This window comes from Rhopalosiphum padi, chromosome 4 (genome assembly GCF_020882245.1).
Source record: "Rhopalosiphum padi isolate XX-2018 chromosome 4, ASM2088224v1, whole genome shotgun sequence".
NCBI lineage: Eukaryota > Metazoa > Arthropoda > Insecta > Hemiptera > Aphididae > Rhopalosiphum > Rhopalosiphum padi.
This window is the reverse complement of record NC_083600.1, coordinates 24,980,634-25,002,211: the sequence shown is the minus strand read 5'-3', so window position 1 is coordinate 25,002,211 and position 21,578 is coordinate 24,980,634. Positions and strand designations below refer to the sequence as shown.

Genomic DNA, 21,578 nt, shown 5'->3' with positions numbered 1-21,578 from the left:
GATGCATGTATAATTAAAAAAATACTACTATCTTTAGAATGGTTCAGTCTTACAGATGCAGCTTTTTTTATTCAATGATTTCATACAAACTATTCATCAGTATGAATATCAGCTTCAAATTAAATTTTTCTTTTAGTAATTGCATGTAATGTCTGCTATAATTTTTTTACCGCAAAACAACTAGATTTTATAACACCATTATTGGATTTTCGACAAATATCAAGAATCCACATTTTGCCTAATTTTTCAAAAAACATTTATTGTATTAGTAACTAATACAACACTGCATTATGAGTGGTGTACAATAAGAATACCTAAACATGTAATGTAGAAGTAGTAGAACATATATTTTTAAACATTAAATAAATAAAAAAAAACTGTAATTGATTAAAAATACTTGATACCTGATAATTTTCTTCTTATAGCTGGAGTACTTACTTGAAGTTCAGAAAATAGAAATTCAAAAACTAGCTATAGTAGAAAATGTAAAGTGTAAGTTACTAGTTAGTGCATTTTACTTTTACAACCAGAAAATTTGCTTTACTCAACATTTTAACTCAGAAACAATATATTATACAAAAACTGAAAATAAATTTACTTTATTAAAATACAATTTTAACATATAAATAGTGTATGGTATTATGATAAATAAATAGATAATATCTATTAGATCAAGTATGTTAATACCATGAGCTAAATAGTAAATAGTATAAAAATAAAATTAACATATACTTCTGTTATTTAATACTAATTGTTTACATTAATATTAAATAATTATATTTATTGTGTAACAGTCACGGCTTAAAAATATTGATGGTTAGTGCAATGTATATAAGTAAATAACATGAACCAATGTAATGTATTTAAGTTCTTGTTAGTATTCAACATAACACAGTGTACTAAACAAAAAAGCTTAAAAAAGAATCAATTATTTTAAAACAAAAAAATGTATTTATAATTAATTTTTTTCATGGACATTGTACCCCAATGTGTTGTCTCCATCTTAACATATCTAATGTATAACATACCAAAATTCATGATCAGAACCCCTAGATATTATTCTTACCTTTAAATTAATTAAATTGCATTAAAAAATAATATAGTAAACTGGATTCTTTTGAACAAAACATTTGTTATATTATGCAAAGTAAGTAAGACGTAGACTACACATTTGGTACATTATTCTCTAAGTAAAAAAAAAAAAAAAATAAAATAAAATAATAATACACAAAATATTAACTTATTTATTATAATACTTCTTCAGATGAGATGAATTTTGATTATAATAGAAAATTTACTGTAGATCATTAAATACAAAATTATACAATTAATATTAATGGACAGATCGTTATATTTCTAGTGGACGGATTCGTTTATATTTAAAATAACTTAAGAAAATAAATGGTTAAAAGTTTTATTGATCATAAAAGTTACGTTCATGAGGAGGATACATTTGCATTACTAAATTTTTACTCTCTCTTCTTTGATCATAAGCAATTCGTGCATCCTGAAAAAATATAAAAATGTTGGTCTGTAGTGATTCAATAAATAAATAAATAAATAAATATTCAACAAACCTTAAACAAATACCATGAACCGTATGCATGCACAAAACCTGATATAATAGCAATATAAAATGACCATGACAGGTGATTATACATAGGATACATGAGCCAATCACGTCTCCAACAGTTGAATGGAAATATGATTACAGTAAAAAATATCAATATAGCTGAAAAAAATAAGAATTTATATTATAATAAAATCATAAGATTCATGAGACATAATAAATATTTTCAACAAACTAGAAGATGCAGCCGCTAAGAAACATGCAGCTGATAGCATGTACTCATATTTAAGAACAAGACGTTGTGGATATCTTGTTATAACAGCAGCAATTATTGCTAATGTTCCAAGTGATAACAATATTGCTAAAGTCATACAAAGTTCCAAAAACAATAGCCATCCTTTTAAAACAAACATTGTAAATCATAAATATTTAACCGCAAAAAAAAAATGTACATAATTGTACTTGAACTATGATTTAATATCAATTATTACTAACCTGGTAATAGCCATTCTCGAATAACGTAATATTCTTCACTAAAAACTGTATTGCAGCCATCAAAGAGCTTTTCAAATTGATAATGAGGGTATCGGAAGTGGTCAAAACAATATGTCCATAAGCCCATGTGCTTAAAATTTATGAATGCTTCATCATATGATTCCAACCAATAAGGGCTATAAATATACATTTTTTATTTTTAAATGAGTAAACTTATAAGGTTGAAATATTTTTTTTAACTACCTTATAAATGCAATGATTAAAAGAAATCCTCCAATGTAAATGATAACACCAGCATCACTAATTAGTTCTGGAATAGTATAACATTTACATTTTAGTTTTAAAATAATAATAATAGGATATGTACATATTTTATTAAACATTATTTATTATCTTGAATTTTATCATTCTATCATTTAAGGCTTAAAATATGATAGAACAATACACTCATAATAATAAAAACCATTGAATCAAATCCAACCAACATTAAATATGGGAAGAAAAAAGGTAGCAATAAGTTGTAATAAATGGTAAGTACTTTACTCAATAGCACAGTAATTCATCATACAATGGGAGACTTCTTTTCATGCTATTATCTAATTTGTTTATATATTTATTTGTATTACTCTTATTAATAAATTTTACATGGTTGTTTTATAAATTGAATTTAGTTACTTTTTTTTATATGTTATAGAATGTTTTTTTTTTTTTTTATTAGCATATTTGATAAGGGTTACAATAATACATGAGTACGTGAGTAAGAAGCCACACACTTTTTTTTTTGATATTTGATATTAGTTCCCTAGCAAATCGCGGCACCATCTCCTTTTTAATCGACGTCTGGGGTTGCCAGATAATGTTTGGATAGATAGGTTTTTAATGAGTGGGTTTTGGTGTGTTTGCAGCCGGGCATGAAAGATTTTGTAGAAACGTATAGCTTCTTCTGTCACAGTTTTAATTGACAGGTCATTTTGTATAGTGTAATTCGAAACAAAGGGTGGGGCATTTGTAATTTTTCGAAGAGCAATATTTTAAAATTGCTGAATTTTATTTGTATTGGACGCTTTTGCTGTACCCCATAGTTGGAGATCATAAGTCCATAGAGGTTTGAGTAATGTTTTGTACATAAGAACTTTAATTTTTAAACTGGAGTGTTTGTTATTTGTGAGTAGCGTTCGTAGTCTGCGAAGACGGGCGTTTAAGGCAAGTCTTTTTATACGGATATGGCTATTCCAAGTGAGGCGCTTATCCAAGTTAAGTCCAAGATATCTGACTGAGTCAGATGTAGGAATAATGTAGAATGTGAAACAAAAATAATTTTTATATTTTTTTTTATATGCGCAGTGTGCACATTACTTGATTATTTGAATACTTAACCAATGTAGTTAGATATTGTTTGTATTAAAGTTACTATCTTGGAATAAATTAGCTTATTAAACTCTTTAATAATGTTGCAATTGGTTATTGGTTACTAAACCAACAAACAATTTAAACTGGAAATTTTATTTTATTTTAATAATAATAACATATGAGTTATAAAATTATAAGTTGTGACAAGTAACAAACAAAGTTAAATAGAATAAAAACTAGTATTATATTTTGTGTAGGAGAAATAGGGGAACAAAGCAGGTATAAAATAGTTTGCACATGTAACAATAAAATGATCAATTTTCATCATTAGTGAGACTTAGGGATGTGTAGAGGAATAGCATGAAACTTAAAAGTGAAACTAGGTATAGCATAATCATATCAGATATTATTAGAGCAATTTGTAAAAATCAATAGGGTTTTGATACAATAAATATTAAGAGATAAATCTAGTCTATCATGTATCAAAATAATACAATGAAATATTTGTCATCACTGAATACTAAGACACATAAATTCTGTAAAGTTAAAATAACAGTATTAATAAATATATATCAAAAAAGGCCAATACGGATAGATGATTAGCTAGTGGGACATCAGAAAACAATTTGTGGGAAGACATTCGACATGAATTTTGATCCATTTATTTTTATTTGAAATGAAATAACCAAACCAAGATAAAATAAAACTAGCCCTAAACTAAATAGAACACCTCAGTTTATATGTCTTTACAAAGTTTGGTGTTAAACCATAATATTTGTGTAATAAAATCTGATTCTCGAACTTACTAATTTATCAGGTACGATTATATGGTTAAAATACTATGGTACTAATATGATGAAGAACTTACTGGATGCTTTTGGATAGTCAATTTTGTCAGAACTCATGGTAATGACTGATTTAAAATACTTAGATTATTAATGGTGTACGGTGTTAAATATCAACAGTTTTAATATTCAATAAAAATAACGTAGAAAAATAAAAAACAAAAACTATATTAACATAGGAATTAAAAGTTAAAATTAATTAAACATTGTTTAAAAAAAATTTTTATTGTTTAAGCGTCATGAGCGTTGGTTTTGGTTCACGCCTTAGATAAGAATTTTGTTTATACTATTACTCTATGGTTTAAACATAATAAATATACCTACAATATCACAAAATATTACCACTGTATTAGACAATTATCATAGTTACCATTATTATGCTATTATGTCTTCTTTGAAAATGATCAGCTGTTTCTATTATCAGATCGCTCGAATTTTATTTAATAACTTTTTTAGTTATCCTTCAATGCTTATTCAGCTTATTGCTTAATTCGTTCACGTCTCTACTTCTTAATAATTTATTATTCATATTAAAATAATAATATAGATCCTTATATACTTTAAGCAGTAAGTATTCCTCTGTTAATTTGTATACAATTTAATAATAAAAATAAATATATTTTTGAAGCGATGGGTGGCCATCACGAACCTGAAATCCAAATACCGGATTACAGAATATATAAAGTTGATAATGTGCCGGAACTTGTGAAGGTGAAGAATATTCTTGCTACCGAAGGTCTCAAAGATCCGTGGCTAAGGTAAAGTTGCTTTTAATTTTAATAAATAGTTTTCGTTTTACATAGGTATATTAGTATATTACCTATTAGATATATAAACACATATCTAGTTATTTAGATAAAAATATGGGGGTATTACTTCTTTACATTGTACTTATATATTTTATAGTATATAGGTATAGATATGTGTATTCAAATTGTTGGTCAACCTAATAATTGATGTACTAATTCTGGGATTGTCCACCTAATTTTTTTTTATTGATAAGCCACTTTATTTTCTAATAAATTTAAAACTTATATTTAAGTAAAATTAAGAATACATTTATTAAAAAGTTAATAATTTTTTATTGTATCTAATTTACTTACACGGCTACACACACACACACACACACACACACACACACACATAATATACCGTGTGCCCGTGGAAACAGGACACTATCACTACCTATTACTTATTATATATTATATATATATACTATATTACCCTTTAAATATTTTTCAATTCTGTTTGTGGGACGTTAAACTAGATTAATGGATCATAAATTCCTATGACCTACAGTATTTTTAATCCATGTATTTTGCGCATGCACAACACAACTTTTTTTTTAATAGTAACCCCTATATTTTGAATATCATTTTTGAGTTAATCAATTTTTTTTAAATAATCTTGATCAATCAACTGTATTCTAAACTCAAAATTGGTAAAATATAAAAAAAAATGCATTAAGTTTGATTATTTTTTTTAGTTATATGTATTTATTTGTTCTAAAAACCATGATACATTTATTATTAAAGTAATAAGTTATTTACTTTTTATGAATTATTATTTTATTTTATTGTTACACATTATCAAAATACATAATTTATTATAAAAATATGTATTTTCAGAAAATAAAATTCTAAATTTCTTTTTTTTTTTTTAACAATACTATACATTTTTATTTACAATTTAAAAAAAAAAATTACACATGTATGTAATCTATTAAATGAAAATTAAATACTGGAAACAACTAATCATGAATGTTTACTTTAATTCGAGGCATGCACTGTATACAATGAAGTAACTTTCGAACAATTTATGTTTGCAATTTTTATAAATTAAATTGTAAAATAAAAATGTATAGTATTGTTAAAAAAAAATCATTAAATAATGTCGACAGATGATTATTTGCAAGTTTACTCAAATAACTGTTTTAATATAATGTATAACTAATGTCATTATGTTGGACTATAGGAATGAAGTTTGGAGATATCCTCCAAGTAGTGGTAGTCGTTATCAACAATATTTCAAATGTTGGTTCCGTGGTAAACGTGGGCTTACAATTGCCTTTGGATTAGCAGCCTCTATTATTGCTGTGGAAAAAACCTATGAACATTTTTATCCACCAGTTCATCATCACAGAAAGCCTTACTTTCCATCATCCAGTGTTTAATTTAAGATTACAGTACTGAAATCAAAGGACTCCAATGACGTGTCCAGAGAAATTATTAAAATTTATAAAATTGCAGTGCTATGATCTTTAGTTTTAGTATAATTTGTTTGTATTACAAAAAAACCATTTATAAAAATATATTTTATAAAATACAAGGATAAATTTAATTATCATGTATAATTCAAATGTGAACAGCATAAACTTTGTGTTTCAACTATATTATTTTAAAAATGGTAGTAATATAGAAAAAAAATGACAGCATGGTTTTTGTTTGTGCTATCTCTAGATGTTATAACTTAATATGATCATTGTTTTTTTCTTATTTCTTTAATTAACTTATTTATAAAAATGAGTTCTGTTCCAACTAAATAGTTAATTATTTTTAGAGATGAGTTGGCACCCTTTAATTTATAGTTTTCACTCTTTTCATTAAATTATTTAAATATGCATTGCTTATAGATAACACAATATTTTAATATTATATAGAAATTTTAATAAATATTGTAATTCAGAATTAGATAATTAAATTAAAATGTAGGTTCCTATTTAATAATTAAAATTTGATTGTAGTTTAATTAAAAAATAGTAAATATCTACAGTCGAGTCTCAATAAATCGAAAGTTGAAAGGAAATTACTAGGGGAATTAAAAAAATTTGAGTTGTTAAATTTTTTGAATTACCACGACTCACCTGTATAATGTTTAAAAATGATAATAGTAAATAATAATAGATATTTAGAATGCCTATATTTAAATTCACCAAAAAGTTCAACAAAATGCAATAATTTTTTTTTTAGTGAGTATTAATTGACACTTAAAATTTAATAATTGTTGAGTTGATTTTAGGTGTATGAATAAAATATCTAAAAACCTATTGATTTTAATATCTATACATGAGTTATGTAGTTTGGTATTGCACATTGGTGATATGCACTAATACTTGAGAAATAAATATCTATAAGCTTATTCATTTTAAATTAACAATAATTTAATCAATAAAACATGTATAATTACATTGTTTATAATATAATATAATAACATTGTAATGTTTCTCATATAATAACATTTAAAATTAACTTTATATTAAATTGGCGAAGTTGTCGTTTCTGCTACAATTATTTGAAAATAAGCAGTTCATCAACTACGCTATTTGATCGACCAAGTCCAATTTGCCTCGTTCCCAAGGCTCCCAACAATTTTTGTGATGAAGTTGCAAATTTGGTCCTGTTTTCATGATACTCTTTGGCAAAGTGCTAAATTGAATAATCATTAATTATATAACAAACTAATTCAATAATATTTAATTAATTATAATAGACACAACACACAAACAGATTTTTTATTACACTGGATTTTGTAGTTGTCATTGGTCACTAGTGTTTAGTAAAACATTAATAATTTACTTACAACTTACATACTATTTATATTCTATTCTCATTTAGAAGCAACCCAACAGTTTTTGTTTCATACACTATTTCTCCAACTTAATTATCCACCAGTAATATAAATACAGAACGATACAACGCCCATGTGTAAAAGCCCGGGTCGCTTCTAAACCCGAATGAAGTATAGTATTAGAATAATACTATAATGGTAGTCTGTTCCTTATTGTTAGGTAGAAAATAAGTGTAAACAAATCAGCACATCTCATCATGCATGGTCCACCAACATTAAGTTATTTTAATCTAAATTATTATTGATGGATTCTATTACGTTCAATGACTAATGAAAATAGGTATTTACTATATAAGTAAAAGAAAATGTTTATATATATCATCACTATCATCACTATAGGAATAACTAACTATTAAGAATTAATATTAAATTCTGACAAGTCCAAAATGCAGTTTACAAGTAGATATCTAATACCTATCAATTGATAAATATAGCATTTAAAACTTTTTAATTAAATTTAATTTTAAACAATTTAAAAAAATCAAATATGGTTTTCGCCTAAGAATTTGTTTCTTGAATTTATATTCATATAATACACATCTACAGTTATATAAGTATTTAAATATATTTAATAATAATCAGTAAATTTGTAGTTTAACTGTTTGTAAATTATATTTTCCATTTAGACTTTTGACTATTTATGCAATTAGCCAACTTACCAATTACATTTTATTATTTATGTTATTTATATTATAACAAATATAAATTTAGAATTTTAATGGAGATTTTTAATTTAGTAGGTAGGTAACTAAAATGTATAAATTTAGGTGAATCACAAATGACACATTTATAGTATCTATTTTACAGTTAAAACTTGAAATATTTACCTGTAATTTGTAAGAATTAAACATGGTCTTTTCTCTTTTCTTAATCATATATTCTGTGGGTAACAACCATCTATGTTCATGGCATTCTTCTGCTGATGGCCGTTTCCTAAAAAATAACAAATTAATCAAAGTAAGAGATAGAAAAAGAAGTTTGAGTACATGAACTGTGTCTATTTTTTGCAAGAAAAGATATTAATAACATTTTATTTCTTTAACTATTTATTTAATAAACTCTACTTACGTCGGCGTTCTTTTAAATAATAACATTAAAAATCTAGTGGCTTCCTGTGATAAGTCCTTGTATAGATATTCAAACCTATATCGAACGAATGTGATGTTCTGCCTGGTTTCCGTATCGTTAGATCCTCGGAACGGCGACATGCCAGAAAGCAATGTGTATGCAATCACTCCAAGCGACCAGATATCGGAGTACGGGTAAGCAGGTTCGTCGCACAAAATTTCAGGTGCTGCAGATTTCGAAAGATTAATAAACACGAACGAGCGATTAAAAAATAGAAATACAATGGTTAGTGGTCAACAATCGGTCAAATTCGGTATTTACCTGTGAACTCCAAGACGCTGTTTGCCCCTACAACTGCTCCTAGCTTACTGACTTTCTGTGCGCATCCAAAGTCGATTAGTTTAATGTGTATGGTACGCACGGAAGCCATCACTATGTTGTCCGGTTGCAGATCCAAATGGGCATAGCCTCGCCAGTGTAAGTATTGCAATCCGTCTAATACCTAAAAATTATGTACAAATATAAATTGGTCGTGTCGGGTTAAAATGGTTAAATTATACTGGTTTTAGTGTCTAAAAATACCCAACAACCTTGTTAAAACGTATTCACAGATATGGGTTTAGGGTTACCATTATACTATAGTGTAACAGTTAGTAGGTAATTAAGAACCTATTTTCTTTTTAGGACCTACTCGCTAGATCCAAGTATAAAATATTATTATTAATTTCAATTTAATTGTAATGTTAATTTATAAACCTATATAATATAATATAGGATTATAATAATATATAGTATATATTATATATATAGGCATTGTCGGTCTGGCTCTTGACCTGGGCCCTTGGTTAACTAATTTCGAATGGGCCCTCTACAAACTTAATTTTAACTTAAACGAAAAAAAATGTAACTGTCATTTAATAAAATATTAAAGCTATTTTATACCTACATAATTAATAAAATTAGGTCGTTTTTTTTCAACGCCTTTGTCAGTATAGATTTTTTTTTATCCCGTAGAGTAGTAAGCTAAATACTGCGTTTTTTTCCTTATCACCAGACCACAATAATTACCATGTATCTATGTTCAATGTTTACATATTTGTTAGAGTTGTACCCAATTAGAATTTTAAGCACATACATATTTTTTATTACATTTACGATTGGCTATGGGCCCCTAATATTGAAAAATATCGAAGGGCCCCCGGCGATTGCCGGGTAGCCAGGTGGGCAGACAGGCACTGTATATTATAGGATAGTTTTAGCCAAAATATGGGCGCAACGAATGTTTGGAATGTTATTTTATATCATAGGTTCGTAAAAAAAGTACAAGAATAAGAACAATCAATTTATATAAAAATTAAAGCATAATTTTATGATAATCTATAAGGAAGTTATATTTAAAATAATACTCGACTACTCGAGGTCTCGAAACTTGACCCATTTAAAATTCCCGGAATATTGTTTGTTTTTTTTCTGTTCCTTTTAATTTTCTCAACCCACGAAAAATTTAAATTATTACTTGAGTGACGATTGTAGCAACAGTTTGTTCCGAATAATTCTCTTTTGTTGATAAGTAAGTCAGTATATCTGCTCCTTGTAATTTTTCTTGAATGAAAACAGCTACAGGTGCATTTTCTAGCCTAATATTAAATAAAAATATTAAAACTAAAAGGTACTTAATGATAGTAATCGTAAGTATATGGTAACAACTAACAAATACACGTGTAAGCACAATAAAACCATGTAGGTATTACAAAGTGCTATTTATGTTTGTACTATGCAGTATATATTTACATAAGTAATTGAACTTTACGAAATTTAAATCAAAATATAATGTTTTTTTATGATAAAAGTATTTGACACTTGTTTTTATTTTTCAATAGTTGTAATTATAATTTTATGTAGGTATAAAAATAAGTTGATTTAGGCAAGTCGTAGGTAGGCATTATAAATTATGTTTAAATAGATTTATGAATTTAATAAATTGTTTTTATACATTGATTAATTTTATTCATGTATTCATTATTCATTACAATATTACTATAAATATTGTACTTTTAAAATACTTTTAATTATAGTGGTAGTATGATATTGCTTACTTAAAAGCCTCAAGGAGATATGCTATTCGTTCATGTTTTAATGATTTAAGAACATTAAACTCGTGTGTAACTCGTGATTCAGTGTCGGGTGTAATCTCCAATAATTTTGCTACTACAATTGAATCATTTGATGTATTGATTCCTTTAAGTATAACGGAAAATCGTCCTCTTTCATAAGAAGTGAAAAATAATTAATATTTAATTATAAATAAGTAATAACTAGTAATCACGAGTTGAATTTATCTTACCTTGCAATTTCAGAAATAAAACGATATTTTTCAATAGGAGGCTGCTCAGCCCAATCTATTGGTTTATACTCAAGTGAATAATCTAAATTATTGCGAGGCTCATCACCAATTATTTCTCGTCCACTTTCAGTTATTATTTGAAGATTTAACATCGCCGATGGAACTTCCAATTTTTGAGCATCTATTTAGAATCATTAAGTTTATTGGATTTTAAAGTTATATTTGATTATATTAATTATGTAAAAATCTTACCAGGGAAATGTGTTCGAACTATTGGTGAAGATGGTCCAGTTGGACCCCAAGCAATATGGTTCATTGCTGCCAATCTGAATTCATAATTTGTATAAGGTCGAAGGTTTTGCATTAACCAAAATTCGTGATCAATATTTTTAGCCACCAATTCCCATTCGCTTTCTATAACAAAAAAATTATTTTACGGAATACGATTGAATTATTTAAATAGTTTAATTCATAATTGTAATATATATATATAGGTTTTCTCTTTTTTTTGTAAAGTTACTTGATATTCCTGTACCTAGTTATGTATATACAAAAAAATCCAATAATACCCAATAATATGTAACCCTATATCCATGACTTCTAAGGTAATAATTTGATATTGTAGTTAATTTACTAATCAATTGTAAAAAGTTTATTTAAGTTTTTTTTATACATAGATTACTATAAATTATCACAGTATTTCAATAAAAAAATTAGTTCATTATTTGTATATACAAGTACAATGCATTTCGTTTAACTTTATAACTTACCATTTTCTCGTACTTCTAATTGATAACATAATATTGGAGCATTTCCATCATGTTTTGGATGATCCCACCGTAATAAAATTTCAGTATCAGAATATTCTTTTACTATTGGGGCTTCCATAGGTCCAGGTTCATGTGCTAAAACGAGCCTTTTAAAGATTTTAATATAAGTATAAATATATATCAAAAATTAATAAAATAACTCAATTTACCGAGCTCTTGCCGTTGTTTGTCCAAATTTATTTCTAGCCACAACCTTATAAATACCTAGATCTAACTCAGTAGCTGGATCTAGTCTGAGGATAGATCTTCCATCATTGTCTTCTAACATTTTTATTCTATGACTTTCAGTTAAAACTATATCATTTCTATAAAATATTAATAGTTATTAATGAAATAGATTGAATTTACCTATGATATGTTCAATATAAACAATGAATACTAACTTGAACCACTGGACTAATGGTTTTGGTACTCCCACAGCTAAACACATAAGATCAGCAGGCTTATCTGGTTCAACTGGTAATTTTTGTGGTTTTTCTCTAAAGAATGGCGGTTGTCCATCAATTCTTGATTCTAAAATTGCTTCTGCTTCTACATGAGCAGTTGGTCTAGAGCCTATTTCTTGTTTAAGTCTTCTCAATGTGTATATGTCAGCACCATATTTGCTGATTCTTGCTTTTTGTTCATCTTCAATTTCTTCATCCATGATATCTGTAAATTTTCTTCTTTCGCGTATAACTGGAGCCTGAAATGATAATATTTTGGATATGATTTGAAAACGTTATTCAAGATTTACCATTTAAAATACATTATAATTATTTTAAAACTTCAATTACCTCCCAGTCTAAATGTGAATCGCTTCCTCCTCTATGTGTTAAGCTTTTACCGGCAACTTTCATATATTCCCTTAAACGCACTGGGAAATTTGTGTCTCTTAGTTGTAACAAATATGTATCGGGGCCATATTGATAGTGACTCTCTGATTTAATTATTCCTATTTCTGTATCTATTGGTTCTTTGGATGGAAGTTTATCTTTCCATGACGGCAAATGTTTCTTTTGTGGCTTTGGTTCTGGTTCTGGAGTAGGACTAGGAGTGCAAGTAAAGCCAGGTGGATAAATCATTTTTGATGGATGAGTGTACGCAGAAGATAAAGGATGGCATCTATACCAATTTCTACAAGATGCATTACTATACCAATCCCTGAAAATAGAAATACATTTTATAAAGTGATAAAAAATTAAATTTGAAATTAAAAAAAAATCATACTTCAAGTTATTGTAATAATTTCGAAGAGAATCTGTGTTTATTTGACTAGTTCCTGCGGGTATATCTTCGCCAAATTGTAACCAGGGATGTTGTAAAGCACTTATAACATCCAAACGATCATTAGGGTTGATTATTAATAGTTTTGAGATAAAGTCTCTAGCTAAATCGCTAATTTTTGTACTAAGTGTATAGGAACCACTTTTAACTCTATCCAAAGTATCAGCGTCATTTACACAACGGAATAATGACATCCCAGTTAAAAGTAAATGAGTTATCACTCCGACTGACCACATATCGGATGAAAGGTCAACGCCTTCTCCCTTAGCTATTTCCGGAGAAATAAACTCGGGCATACCATAATAAACTGGTTCCAATTTTCTTCTGTTGATTTTTCTGCTGAGTCCAAAATCACATAGCTTTAATGTATCGCCTCCTGGGTGAGATATCAGTAAATCTCCAGGCTAAAAGTTTAATATAATAATAAATAATTATAAATAGTTAAATGTGTTCATAATCTGCGTGCTAAGTACTCACTGTCAATCCCAAATGGGCAATTTCAAAATCGTGCATGTGCTTTAAAGCCTTTAATAGTTGAATTATGTATAAAGCTATATCATATTCTGTGAGGAAAGAATGTTTGGTTAGAATATCCAAAAGTTCACCACCTCCAGCACTTTGTTTTGAGTTAAGGAAATTATCAATGTTTTATAACAGTCTTGTATAAAATAACATAGTACTAATGAGGGAGATACAAAGGTTTATACTTGAATATATTGAATTAATAAATATTCAATTAAGATAGAATAATTAGTTTCATGGCTACTGTGTATTTTTGTAATCTAGTATCGTAAATAAATTAGTGAGAATTTAGATATGTTAATACATTTTTGGAGAACTCAGTTCAATAATAAGTTAAACTATAATGAACACAACTGTAATGATTGAAACCGAATCACTACATCAGACTAAATAAAATATATCTATATATAATATCATAGCGTCTATAGCTAATATTATAGAGATTACAATAGTTGATGATGAATAATAATAAAAAAAAAAAAAAAACTGAATATTCAATTAGGTAGTTGTAGTTTTAGAATGTTTTTATAAACATAATAAACCATTCTTTTGACGATGGTGGTTGTAAGACAAAATATTTAATTATTCGTTTAAAATATAAGTAATAAGTTTCAACTTTATTAATGGACACATTTTTTGTTGTATTTCATCAATAATGATTATTTTTAAACAAATAATTTATGTTTTCATTTTTAGAAAAAAAAATGATTTTAGAGAATTAAATTAATCATTTTATCGATAAACAAATTAAAGTAAAAGTATATTTTATTTTTTTGACGGAGCGCATTAATCGCGGAAAATGTTAATTAATTTTAAATTTTAAATTTCACATTAATATAAATATATTTATTATATCTTTTTTTCTGAAAAAAAAATAATAAAAATATAGAACATTTCTGTTTCCTAAAAATTCGTTGTATGTATTAGTGTACCTATTACAATCGTACATTCGTACCATACTTTATAAATATTAATAAAAAAATAAATAAAATATCAATAGTACAAATGCATATACATTGTATTAAAGGATACAGTTCTGTAATAAGAGTATATGTTCTGGAAGTCTGTAATGCATCATGAATACGAATAATTCGTCTATTGCTCAAGTCAGTCATTATTTTTAGTTCATTATCCATTAGTTTCGTCAAATTATCTCCTTTCGCATGCATAACCTTAGCAGCGTAATTTCTACCCGTTGACCTTTCTACTGCGTGGTACACAACACCTTGCGTACCGCGTCCCAACTCGTCTCCAATATCATATAAATCTGAAAAATCTTTTTTCTTCCATTTTATGTCAGTTTTACCGTTATATGAATAATCAGATTCTCGGTCCTCAACATGTATAGCCACTGAAGTAGATATTGATCCAGCTAAATTACGAGCACTTATACTATACAGTCCCTCATCTTTCATGATAACATCTTCGATACGTAGAATACAAACATCTGGTTCTACTTGTTCAATCTATTAGTTTAAAACAAAATAAGATAATAATAATAACATCCATATACATTTTGCGAATTTTTCAATTACTTGAATTCTAGCTGAATCGACTAATGGTTTCCAGTCTTTAAACCATTTTATTTCTGGATATGGGACACCAATCACTCTGGCTTCTAATTTACAGTTTTTGCGCAAAATTACATACATTTCTTCGGGCCTTTTTAAGAACTTCGGATATTCAGCAATTTGTAATCTAACTCTTTGTCTAGCTATCCCATGTTCATTTGTAGCAACAGCTTCATATGTTCCTATATCTCGATCCAACATCCTTAAATTGAACATAGAATGGTTATTAAATATGGCAGTTTTACTTTAAATTTTATAAAGTGTTTTACTTATTAATAAATAATGTAGCTTGGCCATTTCGTGTATAACTCGAATCGTAACGGCCACCCATTTCTATTAACTGATTATCAAAATAATATTGCATTTTTGGTTTTGGATATCCATAAACAAACCAGTATAAATTCACATTATGACCTTTAACACCATATTGTGTATCGTGTTCTTGATGTAAAAACCTGTAATTATTTTCGAAGTAATAATAATGTAAGTCAATAAGTAACATATTAGCACATTTACCTTGGTGCTTGGGCATAGTTATCATGAGGAGGTCTTTCGATATCAAAATCTCTTGGGAAATATGGGGATGATTCTGGCTTAAAGTCAGTTCCTATTGGCAGATAAGGAGTGAATTTTGGAGGGTCTGGTTCTAACTTTTCTCTAAAAAATAAACAAAATAATAATTTTATAAGGTTAAATTAATATTTTAAAATTGTAGTGCATTTTTATCGCACCTGTATGTTAAAACAAATGGCGAGGGATCACTAATTCCATAGTTATTTTCAACTCTTACTCGGAACTTATAATCCCTAAATGGAATTAAATTATGTATATCGCAAGCACATCCTCGAATACCAGCTCTGACTGTAGTCCACTCGCCTTTTGGTTGTTCTTCCATTTCTACTAAATATGTTACCGGAGTCCTTGGTGTGATTGGTAATGAAGGTTTCCATGAAAGAGTAAGTCTTTTATCAGACATGCGAGTTATTGTTGGAGGATCAGGTAATGGTAACGGTGCTCCAGTTGCACGATATCGATCAAAGTCTTTGTAAAGTTCGCCAACGGGACGTTTTGAACGCGAATCCAAACCATCTATAACATAATTAAATTTATTACTTAGGTTTTTTTATTTTTTATTTTATTTGTTACTTACTGTCAAACAGAATGCTTGCTTCACAATAGGCTTCTCCGTGTGGATTAAAAATTCGTAATTTGTATCGACCAGAATCAATAATTGAGTCCGCGTGTAATATTTTTAATCGCAATAAACCAGAACCTTCTTTTTCCATTCTAATCCTTTCAGTTTCATATAATCTATTAGTGTCTAAGAACCACTCATATTCAGGTTCTGGCCATCCAGTAGCACATGCGGTAAATTTAGCTGTCATTCCATCAAACACTTCACAATCACCAATTTTCTTCATGAAGGACGGTGGTTCTTGTTTCCTAGATTCATCAACACTAAAAAAAAAATATTTTAATTTCATATTTTATATTTTATATACACATTTAATGTACATTCGTGGAGCAATTGAAAGCTGTGCTTCACATGTAGCTGTTCCATCTCTATTGGTTGCAATACAGCTGTATAGTCCTGCGTCATCACCATTGACATCACTTATAGTTAGACTACAAACTTCCCCATCACGTTTTAATTTGTACTTATCCCCATTTGTTAATTGATGACCATTTTTATGCCATATAATATTTGGAGATGGAACTCCGGTAACACGAGCATGGAATTTAGCATCTCTCGAAAGCAACTAAATTATTAAATAATAGAATAACAAAATACATTTACAATATTAAACATTTATTTTGTCATACTTGTTGATTATGTGAAAAACGTTGCGTGAAAACAGGAGCTTGATAAAGTTTACGAATGCCAACTTGACATTCTGATTTGGTAGCACCTAGATTATTTGTTAGAGTGCAAGTATACTGTCCAGCATCTCCTGTGTTGGTATCAAGTATTTCAAGTCCAACTTTATAACCATCACAGGTAAAATGAACTTTATTGCATGGTTGCAATATTTTTCCATCTTTTTCCCATTTAACATCTGGTATAGGATTACCAAGAAACGGAGCTAATAATGTTAATGCATTACTTTCTTCTACTGTTGTATCTTTAAGTCCATGAAGGAATTCTGGTTTAGATTCCAACGAATCAGTGTTTATTTTTGCTGAAATTAAATTTCAGTACAAAATAATTAATTTAATTATATATATGTATAATATATTATATTTCAATTATAATAAATGTGTTAGTTAAATTTGATTTATAAATTAAATAAATAAATAAATACATTCACAACTTAAAAATTAAATAATTTATGTAAGCACCAATTGTATATATTTCATAATACCGATTAAATTTATTATACTGTTTAATTTTTATAAATAAAGAAAAAACTATTAACTTACAAGTCACTGAAAGTTTGGCTTCCGATGTAGTATTACCGTTGTTATTTGAAGCAATTATTGCAAGCTTGCCTGCATGTTCTGGACCAGCTTTTTCAATTAACAAGTAATGGAGACCATCGGGTTCATGTGCCATTTTGATTTTTTCTCCATCGATGACTAACGGCTTATCATTGATTGTCCTTGTTTAAGGTAATTTTATATATTAAATATGAATATTAATCACATAAAAAATTGTTTAGTTACCATGCAATTTCTGGAAGTGGAAAACCAGATAATCTAAAAGGCAATTTTGCTGGGAACCCTTCCACTACTTTAGAATCTCTTAAAGGCATAATAAATGCTGGTACTGTAGCTGCCGGATTTACTTTAACTTTTATTTGACCATCAGCTTTACCCAGTTCATTTGATACAACGATTTCGTAATCACCAGCGTCTCCAAGCGTTGCTTTTTCAATTACTAGAGCTACATTTCCGTTGGGACCCATTACAAAATCAATCTGAGGACAAGGATGCAATACATGTCCATCTTTATACCATTTTACAATAGCATCTGGATAGGCTACGTATTGAGCTTCTATTTTTAAAATTTCATTCTCGTTGACGTCCACTTGGTTCGGGTGTTTAATTAGAATTGGCTTTTTCGGTAATTCTAGAAAAATATATTTGAATGTTAAACTAAAAATGTTAACATATGTTTACAAACATTTTAAAATTAAAATTACAGTACTGAAAATATATTTTTTCATACTAATAGAATAAAAATAAATAAAATCATATATGTTAGATTCTGAGTACAGTGATGAATGATGAATGTATTGACTTCACAATGATATTTTTCTGGCTGTTATCATTTTTTGAAGCGATAAAAATACTTTGATTTTCAACTTTGGCGGTAGGTTTATAGTAGAAAATTTGGTATAGATTGTATTTTTGGGAGGTAAAATTTAGTTATTGTGTTGTGATTCAAAAATGTTCACTTGGGTTCGAAAATTTTACATCTAAAGTTTTGCTAATTGTTCTATTTTTTTATACATACTTTAAAAAGAAATGTAGATTAATTTTATGCTATTTATACTACAAATATTTTCACATCGTCTATGGTAGGGTCAGGTTGTATAGCAATAATAAATTATACAGGGCGATTCTTATATTATAAAACACTCATTATTTCAAAAAGTATTCATGTTTTTGAAAACATTTTTTTACATAGTTTCAAGTTGTTAAAAAACAACATTTTTATTAAACAAATTATATTTTTAAATATTTTTTATCCTTATAATTTTTTAAGTTTTTTACTTTTTGAATGACAACAGAGTTTTAATTTCATATTCTAAAGCAGAATATTTTTCTGAGTATTTTAATACATAAAAATCGAATTTAGGACAAGTAGTTTATGAATTATACGTATTTAAAATTTAGACAAGCGGAGTAGTGGACAAACATTTTACGGGGTAACCACATACCACTCCACTGCGCCCATCAAAACTTATTCTTATGAAGTTTTAACATAATTTTTATATATCAAAATACTCAGAAAAATATTCTGCTTTGGAATATGAAATTAAAACTCTGTTGTCATTCAAAAAAGTAAAATACTTAAAAAAATAAGGAAAAAAAATATTTAAAAATGTAATTTTTTGATAAAAACGTTGTATTTTTAACAACTTGAAACTATGTAAAAAAATGTTTTCAAAAACGTGAATACTTTTTGAAATAATGAGTGTTATATGATATAAGAATCGCCCGGTATAAATAAATATATACGAGTAGTATTGTATTAATTAAAATGTTTTAAGAAAAAATTAATTTGACCTTGGTACTGCATTATTAAAATAAATATATAATTTGATATAAAATATTATATTATAAAGTATATTCTTTGTATGAACTTACCATTTACTACTAATGCAGTATTAGTAGCACTTGTACCAAAATTATTAGTCGCTATAATTTTATATGCACCACAATCTCCTTGTTCAACTTTATCAATTTTTATCATAACAGTTCCGTTTGGATTTGCTTCTAGGGTAATATGTTTTTGTTCGTCATCTTTGTTATCTCCTTCTGTATTTTTAAGCTCTTCTCCATCTTTATACCATGCAACATGGGGACGAGGACTTCCAATAAGTTGTGTTTGAATTTCAATTGGTGATCCTTCAACGCCTTCTGTTATCCGTTCAAAAGGTTTTACAAACGAGGGCATTATTTCCGCCATAGTTAAATTAGATGATGTTTCAGCTTCACCCATCATATTTACAGCTTTAACCGAGAACTATAATAAATATTAAATGTTAATCGACAATTAATTTAAAAAATAAAATATAATCTTACTTTTGCAATATCTAAACCACTGAAATGGTCTATAGTAAGAGTACTTTTAACTTGGCCTTCTTCATTTGTATGTATACTGATTCTTAAGTCAGGTATTATGACTTCCCCATTTTTAAACCTATGTAAAAACGTTATTATATTCAATAAAATATTTTTATAATGAATATTACCAAGTGATTTTAGGTTTTGGAATTCCATTAACTCGTACAGAAAGCTGTACTTCATCATATTCTTGTATTGTTAAATCTTCCATCAGTTTAACAAATGAAGGTTCCTCAGCTAAAGTTTAATTTTTATTTGATTATATAATTTTTAATAAAATAATATATGTAGGTTTACTTACTATGAAGTTTAAGGTTAGCTATGGCAGTTGTTTCTCCCACTTTATTCCAAGCTTTAACTACATATTCACCTTCTTCTTCTGGGTTCACATCTCCAATAACTATCTTGAATTTTGTTATATCTTTTTCTAATTCTTCACTTGTAAGTTTAACAAATTCTCGTTCCGATAAATCTTTTCCATTTATTGTCCATACTATTTTTGGCTTAGGTACTGCATGAATAATTGCTTCAAATATCGCTTCCATTGAAGGTATTACAGTGATATCATGGAATCCTTCAATTTCTGGTTTCATAACTATATCTAAATGAGCGCTACATTCAGCTGAATCAAATTTATTAGTCGCTTTCACTCGGTAAAGACCGGTATCACTAAGTTCAGAAGTTGGAATTGTCATTGTGAATGTACATTCTTTTAGGCCATTAGCTATTTCAGATGAATTAACAGTAAAGTCAGCATTGACATTTTTGCCATCACAAGTCCATTCTACTTCAGGAATGGGATCAGCTATGAGCGTTATTGACCATTCAACTTTTTGGCCTTTTATAACTTCTATATCAGATAGTGGTTTTCTTATTTTGGGACCACGGAGCAACTCTACATCTTGCACGTTAAGTTTTGCTGATTTCATGTCTTCTCCAACTTCATTAGTTAATTTACAGCAATATGAACCAGAATCAGCCACTCTTAAATCTTGAATAGTTAATTTAAATGATTCATCTTCTTCGGAATCATTAATTTGGATATTTCTAGTATTTGATAATTCATTACCGTCTTTGAACCTTAAGTATTAAAATACATAAAATAAAATAAATATTATTAAAATGTAAGTAAATAAACTTTTACCATTGAACTTTAGGCTTAGGAGCACCACGAGCTTTTACATTAAATACTTTTGTAAGTGATTCATAAGTTTCATCATCATCCATCCCAGATATTATTTTCGGAGGCACTAAATATTTCAAACAAAATAAATAATCATTTTTTTTTTAATTATT

The 21,578-nt window shown here is 27.7% G+C and overlaps 3 protein-coding genes across 11 annotated transcripts in view; 1 reads left to right on the top strand and 2 right to left on the bottom strand.

Moving 5' to 3' along the window:
* Positions 1 to 583: 583 nt before the first annotated feature.
* LOC132930475 (uncharacterized) lies at positions 584 to 4,543 on the bottom strand. The gene is made up of 6 exons (XM_060996375.1): positions 4,284 to 4,543; positions 2,309 to 2,375; positions 2,066 to 2,241; positions 1,806 to 1,967; positions 1,578 to 1,732; positions 584 to 1,507 (listed from the first exon to the last, which is right to left on the bottom strand). The coding sequence occupies exons 1-6, from the start codon at positions 4,318 to 4,320 to the stop codon at positions 1,415 to 1,417; spliced, it is 690 nt and encodes a 229-aa protein (XP_060852358.1). The 5' UTR covers positions 4,321 to 4,543; the 3' UTR covers positions 584 to 1,414.
* Positions 4,544 to 4,670: 127 nt separating this feature from the next.
* Positions 4,671 to 6,694, top strand: LOC132930476 (NADH dehydrogenase [ubiquinone] 1 beta subcomplex subunit 3). The gene is made up of 3 exons (XM_060996376.1): positions 4,671 to 4,827; positions 4,889 to 5,018; positions 6,235 to 6,694. Exons 2-3 carry the CDS (start codon positions 4,891 to 4,893, stop codon positions 6,431 to 6,433), a joined length of 327 nt encoding a protein of 108 aa, XP_060852359.1. The 5' UTR covers positions 4,671 to 4,827; positions 4,889 to 4,890; the 3' UTR covers positions 6,434 to 6,694.
* A 701-nt stretch (positions 6,695 to 7,395) lies between these two features.
* LOC132930474 (obscurin) overlaps positions 7,396 to 21,578 on the bottom strand; it is a 59,000-nt gene continuing 44,817 nt past the window's right edge. For all 9 annotated transcript variants that reach the window (XM_060996374.1, XM_060996365.1, XM_060996366.1 and 6 more), the window contains 29 exons: positions 21,427 to 21,532; positions 20,584 to 21,362; positions 20,411 to 20,519; positions 20,241 to 20,358; positions 19,803 to 20,181; positions 18,153 to 18,558; positions 17,910 to 18,088; positions 17,313 to 17,668; positions 17,004 to 17,248; positions 16,639 to 16,946; positions 16,220 to 16,577; positions 16,005 to 16,145; positions 15,758 to 15,943; positions 15,453 to 15,690; positions 14,950 to 15,383; positions 13,873 to 14,011; positions 13,339 to 13,799; positions 12,906 to 13,272; positions 12,513 to 12,814; positions 12,279 to 12,434; positions 12,070 to 12,215; positions 11,552 to 11,713; positions 11,300 to 11,480; positions 11,052 to 11,219; positions 10,472 to 10,592; positions 9,277 to 9,457; positions 8,956 to 9,181; positions 8,715 to 8,820; positions 7,396 to 7,685 (listed from right to left, as the gene is read on the bottom strand). In XM_060996374.1, the coding sequence (XP_060852357.1) occupies positions 7,548 to 7,685; positions 8,715 to 8,820; positions 8,956 to 9,181; positions 9,277 to 9,457; positions 10,472 to 10,592; positions 11,052 to 11,219; positions 11,300 to 11,480; positions 11,552 to 11,713; positions 12,070 to 12,215; positions 12,279 to 12,434; positions 12,513 to 12,814; positions 12,906 to 13,272; positions 13,339 to 13,799; positions 13,873 to 14,011; positions 14,950 to 15,383; positions 15,453 to 15,690; positions 15,758 to 15,943; positions 16,005 to 16,145; positions 16,220 to 16,577; positions 16,639 to 16,946; positions 17,004 to 17,248; positions 17,313 to 17,668; positions 17,910 to 18,088; positions 18,153 to 18,558; positions 19,803 to 20,181; positions 20,241 to 20,358; positions 20,411 to 20,519; positions 20,584 to 21,362; positions 21,427 to 21,532 (7,196 nt within the window). In that variant the 3' untranslated portion in view covers positions 7,396 to 7,547. The remainder of the gene's footprint in view (positions 7,686 to 8,714; positions 8,821 to 8,955; positions 9,182 to 9,276; positions 9,458 to 10,471; positions 10,593 to 11,051; positions 11,220 to 11,299; positions 11,481 to 11,551; positions 11,714 to 12,069; positions 12,216 to 12,278; positions 12,435 to 12,512; positions 12,815 to 12,905; positions 13,273 to 13,338; positions 13,800 to 13,872; positions 14,012 to 14,949; positions 15,384 to 15,452; positions 15,691 to 15,757; positions 15,944 to 16,004; positions 16,146 to 16,219; positions 16,578 to 16,638; positions 16,947 to 17,003; positions 17,249 to 17,312; positions 17,669 to 17,909; positions 18,089 to 18,152; positions 18,559 to 19,802; positions 20,182 to 20,240; positions 20,359 to 20,410; positions 20,520 to 20,583; positions 21,363 to 21,426; positions 21,533 to 21,578) is intronic.